Source organism: Diadema antillarum, unplaced genomic scaffold (assembly GCF_040938485.1).
Source record: "Diadema antillarum isolate AM-2024a unplaced genomic scaffold, OU_Dant_1.0 seq00001051_RagTag, whole genome shotgun sequence".
Lineage (NCBI taxonomy): Eukaryota > Metazoa > Echinodermata > Echinoidea > Diadematoida > Diadematidae > Diadema > Diadema antillarum.
In genome coordinates, this window is record NW_027271881.1 from 534,309 (window position 1) to 546,872 (window position 12,564).

General features: G+C 37.8%; 1 protein-coding gene across 1 annotated transcript; it reads right to left on the bottom strand.

Annotated features, from left to right (window-relative positions):
* Positions 1-1,825: 1,825 nt before the first annotated feature.
* LOC139743149 (ATP synthase subunit s, mitochondrial-like) lies at positions 1,826-7,280 on the bottom strand. The gene is made up of 5 exons (XM_071653659.1): positions 7,214-7,280; positions 5,707-5,801; positions 4,018-4,226; positions 3,210-3,372; positions 1,826-2,471 (listed from the first exon to the last, which is right to left on the bottom strand). Exons 1-5 carry the CDS (start codon positions 7,232-7,234, stop codon positions 2,297-2,299), a joined length of 663 nt encoding a protein of 220 aa, XP_071509760.1. The 5' UTR covers positions 7,235-7,280; the 3' UTR covers positions 1,826-2,296.
* Positions 7,281-12,564: the final 5,284 nt, after the last annotated feature.

Genomic DNA, 12,564 nt, shown 5'->3' on the forward strand with positions numbered 1-12,564 from the left:
AATACTTTTGTCATGTCTGCAATTTGAAATCACACCAGGTTTTATTGAATACTCTGAATAGTACACACTTTGCAATAGTTGTTGCTCATGCTTCTTTGTACAAATCAAAACTTATATTAAATCCTAATTTCATACCAGTACCAAGAAATTAGTGATGAGGCATGAGGAAGTTGTAGTTACAGTCAACCTTAAGTAAGTCAACCTCGTATAAATCAAATAATCGCCTATGACAGTCAAAGGTCTTTTCAAGTCTTGTTCTCTTTATATTCTGTTGATTTTAGTTCCTCGTAAGTCGAATTTCTCTAAGTCGAAGCCATTTCTTATGTCCAAATAGACTCGACTTTATGCAAGGTTTACTGCAGCTTTGCATTCATGATGTGAACTGAACTAGCATTGTTTAACTTGCTGTTCTGTCAGATATGTATCATATGAAAGACAGTTGACCCGATTCATACGTATGTAATTTATCTACTTCAAGCCATATCTTGGATGCTATGATAGGACAAAAGAAACCAGATCTATTCTCAGCAAATGAGTCTGTATAGACTAAATGCCACTTTAAGCAGAAACCAAGAGCACTGGTAAATACCAATGCCTCATAGCTAACCTCATATCAAAACTGATGCTCAAGGTAAAGTGACATGCACCTTTTAATACTAAAGGGGAATATTCAATGTCATGGGATGATGCCCTTACCCAGGGCTCGACACTAACGGTGGCCCGGTGGCCCGGGGCCACCAAAAATGAAAGTCGGGCCACCAAATTTCAAAAAAGGGCAAATTTGGTGGCCCGCCTCGGGCCACCAAATATTTTTGAAAAGTACTTGTATGTCAATTAATTTGTAACTTTTTAGCAGTTTTGTTTAAAGCATGGATGAAAAGGACTGAATGAGTGCCTGAGAGTAAGTGTTGAGAGTTTGTTGAGATTTATTTATGAGTAGATATGTCAAACTTTCAAGTCTTATTATGATGAAACTTAAATATCTGACTCATTAAAAAAACAGAACTTTTAATGTTTTTTATTGGATTTTTCTTTTGGGCCACCAAATTTTTCTCTGGGGCCACCACAAATTTGAAATTGAGGATTTTGGTAGCCCCATCGGGCCACCAAACAAAAAGGTTAGTGTCGAGCCCTGCCTTACCTATGTGCCTCATCTTTAGTATTTACATGAACACTGGATATGTTCCTCTGGCATTATGACTTGAATGGTTTTGAGCTCAGTTTGAGACATTTGCTGATTTGATTATACAGAGATGCAATGTAGTACATACCGGTACTCCAGAATGGGTATTATGATAGCCTTGAGACACTGTGCATTTGATGCTAATACAAAACAGTGTGTAAAAACAAACTGGTGTGCATGCAAAGGCATATTCAAAAAGGTAACAGAGTTGCCTATGATGTCATGCAGTATATGGTGTTATATCATCCCATGCTGTGAAAGCTTTGCCTGGCGTGTCAACCAACCATTATTCTACAAAATTCTGATTCATTTATCTTCTTTGCTGATGACAAATGTATCTAGATGTACATGATGCAAAAGTGAACTTTAGGACATTCAGTGCATGCTCTACTTTTATAGCTCCAAACAGATTTAAAATGCATAAGGTGAACAGTCATGTTCGTCGCTGTCGTTTTTGTGGTTATGTGGGGCTTTCATTCTCATCCATCTAAGATTGACAGAAATTTGTTGTGGGGCTTGATGACCATTCTCAATCTGTAAAGCAGGTGCTTATGCATAAAAAAAAAAAAAAAATCAAAGCTGAGGAGTTCTTGTGTAGAATACAATTTGTGTATTTAGGACAAGTAACACCCATGACACATTTTGTGCATATCATTGTATTTTATATCATCTTTGTCCTGTCAACAAAACTGTTTGTAAGATTTCTCTGATAAAACTCATATTTTTGTATATCAGCAATAAAGAGAACTGGATACCAGTTACACAAGGAAGTTCAACTGTTCTGCATACCTAGTAAATGTAACATGCATTTTGTTGCTTATGACCGGGTGTTGAAGAATGCGCAAATAGACACAAGTCTATTCCACTATGGGAGATGTCAAAAGTGTCCCAATTCCCAAACACAGATCACCACTGACATCGGACAAGCAAATAGAAACAAGTCTATTTCACTATGGAAGTTGTCATAAGCGTCCCAATTTCCAAACACAGATCACCACTGACATAGGGCAAGTTTCCCCATTCTAATTATAATGGTCGTGTCGGCCCTTGAACACTTTCATCTCAGACCATGGGGCGTGACAGTTCGACGGGCCCTCCCCAAACTGCAAAGGACTACGTGTCAGTGTTCTCCCGTATGCCTTCTTTGCCAAGTCTCTTGAGGTCCTTCAGGCCTTCCAGGGACAGGTATCTGATCTCGCACTGTGGCAAGGCTGGGCCCAGGATGCCCAGGACACCGTCCATGTCCTTCACGGCTGGCAGATCGCAAAGGAACAGCATCTTCAGTTTGCTGGCATGGGACAGATTGTGATTGGAATACAGAGATACATATGTAGTTTCTTACTTGCTGGTGCCAGATCTTTCATCACTCAGCTTGTCATTAGTGTTTAAATCACTGCAAGCTTTCAATACAACAACTGCAAAGAATGAAGGTTGTCTTTACTGCACTGCCATTACATTTTTGCTCATTAGATATTATCTTCTTGAGAAAAAGAAAATAAGCATAGGCCTTTCACATCAAAACAATCTCAATCAACTTCATTGATTTCTATGCTCCTTTTATGCACATTTTATTCTCAAAGCATTGGAGCTATTAACAACACCTTATGTAATGACTGAATTTTAAAGATTTTATCACTACATATGACACTAGGAACAAATCAGTTTCTTGATATGATATGTGCAGTTCATATAGATGATTTTCATTCAAACGACAGTCAAAGTCTGTAGTTTTTTTTTTGGTTTTTTTTAAAAAAACCAGGTTATGATAATGTCATAATAAACAAGTAAGGTTACCAACTTTCAAGTATGTGTACGAATTCAAGCTATCTTGGCAAGCAGCATTTATGCAGTGTTGTGTGAACCAAATGGAAGCATTTGGATGGTATAAAAAGCAAGTAAATTTCCAAGTTTCAAGCATGCATGATAAAGAATTTAAACTGTCACAGCAAGCATGAAGTATGCAGTGCCATGTGAACCACAGACAAAGTGGCACAGATTTGTCCAAGTATCATGGCATAAAACTTACTGGAGATGAATCAGGTTTGTTAAACCCTTGTCGGTGACATCACCACAGCTACTGATCTGAAGCTCCTCCAAACAGTCTTTTAAATAGATCAGTTTTGACACACATGTATCCTGGAGATATGTGCAGTGATGCAGCTTCAGGTTTCTAAGGTGGTCGATTCCCTCTGGTTAAGGGGAACAAGAATACAAATGCAGTGATTACTGAGAAGAAAGTTCTGATTGGCATCTTCAAGTGGAGAAAGTGGTGGAAGCTTCTTTTTTTTTTTTTTTTAATCCTAGTGTCTAGTGTAATCTGTGTGCAGGCCTTGACATAAGCTGACATGTAAAATTCATTCCACAGCACAAGCAAAAATTTCTGTAACCACATGATTAGATGCACATCGACATCTACAATGTGGTTGTTGTTGTTTGTTTCAGTTGTCATCCTGTATCAACTTATTTCACACAGTGTTTGGTCAGTTTGACACTAATTTGGGAACCAAATTCTACCGGTACATACCCATTGCTAGCCAGCCAGCTGCACTTTATAACAACTACGACCCCTACAAGTAATACACATGTAGTGCTCTTTGCAGGTCTTCACAGTCTCTCTTATTTTCTCAAACAGTCCAGATGTCTAGTAATCTAAAATAACATTTTATGGCATTTACCACTTTAAATATACATCATAAACACAATAACATTAATGGAATATTAGAATGTAATGCTCATTTCCCTAAAGAGATGCCGCCATCTCCATTGAGCCTATTTGCCTCCAAGACACCTTTCCTGTGCAAATATGGGCTATCACCTTGGACCCAAGAACTCACTGAAATGCTCGAATCCTATGTGCATGATGCAGGAATCTGTGGCATCAACCTCCACTAGCTTCAACTTATCCCTGCCCCCAGCTGGTAAGAGGTTGTAGTCTTCTGTCCACTTCTCAAAGTCTCTGAACCTCACTGCAGCACCGCAACGGAGCAACCACTCGGCAGCAGCCCTGTCTGGGCCAACTTCACGAATTCTTGATTTGTCTACCCTGTGGTCATTGTACAAAATTGAGAGGCTATACTGTAACTAGCCGGCAAATGCATGTATTGATTAGCTGAACACAGCACAAATATTATTGGTAATTACTCACTGTATTTAGACACTAGTACTTTTCTATAAGAGTGTGATTGTGTAAATATATTGCGAACTAATGCACACACAGGCACACGCGCGCACACACACACACACACACACAAACAAAACAAAAAACGAACAACACTCAAATATCAATTATCACACAATTATAATTGAGACTGCCAGTTAGGATTGCATTATGTGGACATGGATTTGCATGCTTTACAATATTCTATAAACACCCAAAGACTCATCTTTGGCCTTTGACATTCGATCTGTAAGAAACTATTACGAGTGAAGCAAATACATGTACATGTATATTTGGGATACTCTATTGACAGTTATTGAGGACTAAGCACAAAACTGTTTTCATTACTTAAGTTCAGCTGAAGTGCATTTTTAGGACATGAGTGTGTGTGCTACAGGGAAGAAAAATTTCACCTGTATTGTCCTTCATCTTATTCACATTATTGCACAATAACTGACAATGTGATGGAGTAATACCTCAAACATTTCAACGTCATATAATGTAATTGTAATTCTGGATTTATGCTGATGAGAAACTGATTAATCTTGAGAAGAAACTATCCATTTGCAGATCCTGAAAAAAAAAAACAGAGAAAGAACTATAACCACCAATTAGTGTAAAACCAGAAATTTTTGCAGGCATAAAACTTACATGAATTTTGTGAGGAGCCAAGATTCACAAAAGTAAAGTACACACAAAAGTTTTTTTTTTCTTTTCATATGCCATGCATTGAATGCAAATGGCAATTTACATGTTTCATGCTGCAAACGTGTCTGGTTTTACAGTAATTTATTGATTTTTAAAAAATAAGTGCACAGAAAAATTGTGAATACTGGGTAAGTATAACATGTTGGAACGTCACTAATTTGTCTACTACCAAAATAAAAAGGCTTATGATAGCAAGTCATGGTCACTTTAATCAACACTGATTTATTTTCACACATGCCATTTCATCTTCTGAGGAGGGGGGGGGGGGGGGATGGGTTGTAAACACAAACACAGAAAAAAAATATATGAGTCAATCTATCCATTTCATAACTGTAAATTGTCAAGAGAACTGGGAGAATTGTTGAACTGAATTTTATGATGATGTTTCCCTTTGATGCACCAAGGGGGTACCAGCTAGGGTCATCACGACATCACCTAGTACCTCCTTGGGTGTACCTACTCTTTACAGGGCACATACAAAAAAAGATAAAAGAAAGAAAGAAAGATGCCACCTGATGAGAATAGAAGTAGCTTTCAGACCTACCTACCTATATGCCTGAGACTCATGCCTAATCGGGGGTCTTTCTACATAACATTTTTAACTTGAGACTTTCATTTAAAGTTGTATTATTTTACTACACTGAAAAGTATGACTCACTGGTTGAATACTGCATTCAGCATACCCCAAAGGGACCGGATTCCATACTGCTGATGTGAAGGCAAGCCTTGACAGAGGACACTTCTGACAGGAAGCTGAATGTGAAAAAGGGGTGAAAAACAACAATTAAAACATGTTACATGCCTGTATTCTTCAACCCAGTGTGGACCCTCTTCATGCACTCAGAAATGTAACTTGCTTATAGACCAGTACCCATAGATGTTGTACACAGGGTTTTCATTTGTACATAGACCGATGATAACCATTTAATGTGATTTCTAATTTCTCATATATGACATAGGATTGGGGTAAATAAATTTAAAATTGTAATGTCCTTTTTTTTCGGGGGGGGCAGTTGTTCAGGCAAAGGTCTCCAATACATTGAAAAAGGCACAATGATGTTGTCAGAGTATATACCGGTACTGTGCTAGATTTCCATTATTGCTTTTAGCAGGACCCACCAAAGGCTAAGCTACAGAATTGCTACATTGAATACACCTCACATTGCAAAGTGTGTAAAAAAAAAAAAAAAAAAAAAATAGAATGCCTAGCTTGTTACATAACCATGGACATGGTAATGGAAGTGTTAACATGTCTGGACCGGAGATTCCCTTTGTAAAGAAGGCTCTGCTGTCATCTGAGAACTTTCTTTGAAAAAAGAAAAAACAAAACAAGACACACACACATACACATACACTAAAACAAACAACTAGGTAGAATTCCAGCAAGTTGGGTTTGAAATACATCCAGGAAGTACACAGTGTGGAGAGGAGCGGTGCAGAGCCCACGAGCTCGGGTCATCGGGGTCTAGGAAACATCATGGTGTAACTTTGAATCATGATGTCCATAAATAATTCAAACATAGGTGTAGATCTAGTTTCAATTTTTGGTAGTATTTAATAAATTTTCGTGTCATAATGTCAAATTGCCTAACCATGTCTTCGACCCTGTGGTCCAAGTGTGGACTCTCAATCACCATCTTCAGTTGATGCTGAACTGTTCGATGGTTTTCTAGACTATGCCTGGGCTGGTGACATTACAATTCAAAACAAGTACGAAGTAGAGTCGAGTCCAGGTCAATGTTGACACATACACAGTCAGAAGTAAAGTTTTGATATGCATGGCTAATACCGTCATGAACGAATGTGAGGAAGTTATGGCAACAAGAATTCTATTTTTTTTTGTACCTGACTAACTGCGAAACACAGCCCGAACGCCGAACGCGAAGCGTTGACTGCACAGTACTGTGTATATACAAGGAGTGCCCCGAGGTTAATACCTGACATGAATATATACACATCGGACTACAAAAGGGCACAATTCCTGACCAGACATGAATACATACACGTCGGACTACAAACGGGCACAATTCCTGACCAGAGCTGCTGAAGCTGTTCACTGACTGATGAGCTGCGTTTGCACAGAAATACTGTGAGAAAGAATTCATTAACAGTACACTAATGTCAACTATACACTGAGGAAAATTTAGGTTCCGGGATTCACTTACCCGGCTCAGAAGAAATGACATTTTCAGTTAAAAGATTCAACTTCGCTCCAACTCCAGAATGTATATGTAGAGACTTGTAACACTAGACTACTCGACTGCAGTCAGTGTCGTCTGCTTCTGCTGGAAGCTCGTTTAGATTACATTTCAATGAATTCATTTCACGATCGACTCAACCTTAATACATATACAATACTAGCTATTTCATCAAAAACATGAAATGTGTCTCCTTCGAACAACAGATTGACGCTAGGGCACAGGATGTGTTAAAACGGTGTCAAAAGTTTGTGGTTTTTTTCTCTGGATTGATCACCATCACGGAGCACGGACCACCGTTGCATTCAAAGAGCGCACTGCGTGCGCCTCTGATACTCTTTGGTTGCATTGTACTGTAGTTCCGTTGCCGACTTTACGTCTTGGATAGCATAAAAATAGTGTAAAGGGGTAATAATAGTTTTAATTGAGATAGGGATTCAGCTGTTAACTTTTTAAATGTGAGATACATCAGAAACCATTTTCAAATATGAAAGAGCATAGGCCTACGTGAGTTCATAGACGAATTTATTCAAAGTTTGTTTTATGAAAATGGGTTTTGAAATGGCTGAGGTATCGCAAAAAAAAGTAAAACAAAGTTATTCTTATAAAAAGTGGGTCCCACCTTTTATTAGGATTGCTCTTTTTTTTTTTGGGGGGGGGAATATATCAGCTATTTTAAAAACAATTTTCATCAGTAAACTTTAAATTCCTCTTAGAATTGTATGCTCTTTTATATTTCATGAGAGGGTTTCTCATTAGCTGACATACACACACACACACACACAAAAGAGAACAAATGGAAATACCTGAAGCCATAGATCTCACCCAAAACTATATCATCCCTTTAATTGCAAAACCATAAATTTTCTAACGCTATGAAGGAGTACTGACTTCCTCAGCAGGCTGTATACGGGAATAATCCATGTCAGTAACACCGTAATAATACCCTGGAAGATGTCAGTAACACAACGAGGGAAGGTGTATAGGCCCTACTTTTTATAACAATTGGGTGAAAATCTCATGTTATGTACAGACAAGTATGAAAATGTTAGGGTGATTGGCCGGCATAATGTAATACGTACCATAAGCCTGCGTGTGTAGGCCTAAACCTTTCTTATCCAGCCAGGGCCAGCCATGACGGAACTTGGAATTGTGCAAAGACATTATTCTATGCTGAATTCAGTGGCGGATCCAGGGAGGACCGCAACCGGCGCACGCCACCCCCCCCCTTTATTTTTTGTTGAAACAAAAGAGATAAAAAGAAAAAAAATGGGGGAGGGGTGCGTGCGCCCCCCTTTGATTTTGTAAACGCGCCCCCTCTTTACGAAATTCCTGGATCAATTGCAGCATTGTTTCGTTGTTCCGGATAATTTCACTATCGTTGTTGACTATCCTAGTTCTGCATTCATGGCGAATCCGATATCGTGACAAAAATGATGTCTTTTCAGTTTTAACTTTCTGTAAGTGCAATGTTTAGGATCGTAAGGTATGACATTGATAACTAGAACTATCACTTAATTACCCCGCTCCAGCAGCTCAGACTTCTATGAAAAAGAAACCACGGTTTGATGATGTTTTGTGTGTGTGTGTGTGTCTGTGTGTGTGTGTGTGTGTGTGTGTATGTGTGTGTATGTGTGCAGTTGCTATGGCAATGCCTTGTCGGGTTCAAACACAGAGTGTCCTGTATAACTACACCTATCCGTAGATCATCATATTATAATACATACAAAATTTGAAATAAATTCAGTAAATACTGTGTAAGTAGTTCGCTCCAAAAGGTTTCGGTATACATTGCGGTTACCATGACAACGCTTTGTCTGGCAATTATGAAAATCAGGTCTTCTACACCTATACCTCATTGTCATAATCTTACCAAATTTGATACCATGCCATTTCAAAATTGCATTACTAGAACTTGCCACCTCAGGTGGTACCAATAGCCCATTTTTCGGGTCTTGGTCCATATGCACTTTTTTTTTTCATTTCTTGATTAATGAACGTTCGGAATAATGAACTTTTAATTTTGTATTATTGAACCTTCACACTAATGGACTTTCTTTCATTTTCGGTATGACGAATCTTAGGGATTCAATGAATTTCGGAATAACGTCACAAAATGTCCTGATTAACGAACATAAAGGTAAAGGGAATTTATGTGTTTCGGAATAGCGAACATCACGCGATTTTTGTCTGAAGGTTTATTCTCAAAATTGTTATCGATCATTTACGTTCTCTCGTTCGTTCTCTCAAAATGCACGTAGACGTCATTATCATACATCACAAGTAAGCTTAAACAGATTGTAGAATCAAAAAAACAACAACAACTTTTACAGCATCTTGAAGGATCAACTCATTTCGTCTTAAAAATCCAATTTCCCACTTTCCTCATCATTTTAATGACCTGGGTAGGCCCTCAATGACAATTGGTACAGTGAACACAAAGGTCCAGACATTTTGTTCTGGCACTAGTGCCTCATCATAATGTAATCTGTTGATGTCGTTATTATGCTGGACGTAATTATGGGGCGTAATGGATAACATGGCAATGGGATTTTCTCCTTAAATTTTGGATCAAAAAAATTAAACTAAAGAAGGGGAATATTTGAGGCAAAAAATCGTGTGTGGTAGATGCGATGTTGAAGATGGATCCTGTGCGCTGACCATACACGAAGCAACGTATGATGTCAGACTCCTTGCTTTGTGATGGTAAATAAATTCATTGTTTTGTTATTTTTGTCATATTTCACAGAGTGACGGTGCGAAGCTGCGAGCGATGTCAGAATTGCTTTGTGATGTCACAATTGCTTTGTGACATCATTTTGCCAAAAATGATATGTATTTGCAAAATGTCGTCATAAAAGTGACGTCATTTTGCACATAGTACGCCATTGAATGTCACACATGAGAACATTCTGGCATAGCTAAAAATGCTTTCAATCATGGTGAAGCTCTTTCAACCAATATATTACTGACGGCGGATAATTTTTGTTCCAAAATATGAAACAAAATAACAATATCATTGGGTAAAAAATTTGATGTATGAATTTACACTTTTCTTTTTCATGAATTTACACTCCCGATTTTTCCTAAAAAGATATAATTTAAGGTCCGGACGTTTGAGACTGTTTTACAAGACTTTTCCAAGACTTTTATGAACCAGATTACGATGTTTCTGTCCAGAGCACATTAGCTTCGCACTCTCCTTGTATGTGAGATTATTTTATATTATATAGGCCCTGTCATGTACTGCAGTTTTATGCATGCCGATTTCTGTAATAGAAACCTATAGTTCGCCTATTCTTACGGTCTCTACACTTTTTTTCTATAGCTTTTTGCGACATTATGTGACTAGAAAGGTCAGTATCTTCTTTTTCAAAACACTTTAGCTCAGACTTAAAGGAAACCCAAGCCCAATACCGGAACTGAGTGAAAGAGCAACAATAATAGTATGTACATGTATTAGTGAAAGTCAAAAAAAAAAAGAAGAATCGGACAGTCAGTTCAAAAGTTATGAATCAGTTTTAAAGTTTCAATTCAATTCAATTCAATTCAATTCAATTCAATTCAATTCAATTCAATCCAAATCAATAGTTTATTCATTTCCATCCAAAAAAGAAAAAGAAAATATGATTCACGGGTACAAGTTGTCAATTTGACTTTCATTCATCTGATTAGGACAGTTAATCGAACACAATATACGAGTATATGCACGAATGATACTATACATAAAAAAAAGAAAGAAAAGAAGAAGAAGAAGAAGAAGAAGAAGAAGAAAAAGAAACAAGTTTGGATGCCGTCACCCTGCCGTCATCGCTGATGGATGAGAAGACTATAACCAAAACGACATTATGGACAATGTTCGATGAAAAACAAAAAACAAAAAACAAAACAAAACGAAACTAAACAGAAACTTCGACATATTGTCCGTTTTCTGAGTTACACAATCTCTGAACCCGAAGTTATACGCATGCATACAAAGGACAATTTAGAAAGTAACGAACCATGTTTGCTCCGGTATGCGAGTCCGCGACATAATACCAGAGATGTCACTATGGGTCCTTAATAAACGAAAAAAAAGTGCAGAATCAGAAAATAACGACCAGACTTTCACACATGTTTCTGTCTGGCAAAAGGCAATATTCTCTCCGCCTGTTTTCACTTTAAAGGGACTGTGCAGTACTGGTTGAGGAAGGGATTCATGTTTTGAACATTCCTAAGTGAGATAATGAAAAGCCTCTTATGAAATATGAAAGAGCATGTCATTTTAAGAAGGATTCAACGTTTATTTGATGAAAATTGGTTTTCAAATGGCTGAGATATCCAAAAGAGTGCTAATAATAAAAGGCGACATGCCCCAACTTTATTAGTATCTCTTTGTTTCACTTTGTTTTTGGATATCTCAGCCATTTCAGAACCGATTTTCATCGAATAAACTTTTGATACCCCTTAGAACTGCATGCTCTTTGACATCTCATAGAGTGGTTTCTGAATATCTCACAAAACGTTAAAAGCTAAATCTTCACCTCGACCAGAACTGTACACACCCTTTAAAATGGTCCATAAAAGTTACCCCGGCATACCACTTGTATCACTGGCTCTCATACTCAGATATACGTGCACGTACATTATGATTTTAAAGATTAAAAGTAAAACTTCCACATGATTCACCCGACTTGAAATTCTTTCCCCGGGCTCTTAGATCTGGCATGCACGTGCATGCATAATACTGAGGACAGTTTCCGAAGTAGATAATGTTGGATTTCACCTAAGAACAACATAATGTCTATATCAACTTTCCTCAAAAAAAGAAAGAAAGAAAGATGCAAAAAAGTCAACTAAAACTCTCACTTGCTTTTTATTTGTTTGTTTGTTTGTTTGTTGTTTTTCTGTTACTGATCCCAAACTTCCTTTTCTTCGATCGAGTTTAATTATACAATTGTAATGCATGATAATTCCAAAGTAACCCACGACATGATGATGAAGACAGCTTCAGAACTGAATTACACCACCTTCTGCCTTAGTTCTATGTCTCCGTTTGCCTAATTTAACTTTAAAAAAATATTCATTTTCTTTAAATTGTTAAAGACTCTAGGTCCTACCCAATGCAATGTCATGTGCAATGTTTGTCACTTGAATTACTCAGTTAGTAGTTGAGTGGTCGCCAGGCCAGTTTGTTCTCCCATGTCGCAGTGCCGTGATGCGCCCACAGCAGCCAGTTCGGTTTCCTTTTTGCACTTTCCTGTAGTTGTTCTTGTTGAGAAGTAGTCGTACGTGACATCGTTTACTAGTACAGCTTCAGTAGTACAGTCAGTAGCTTA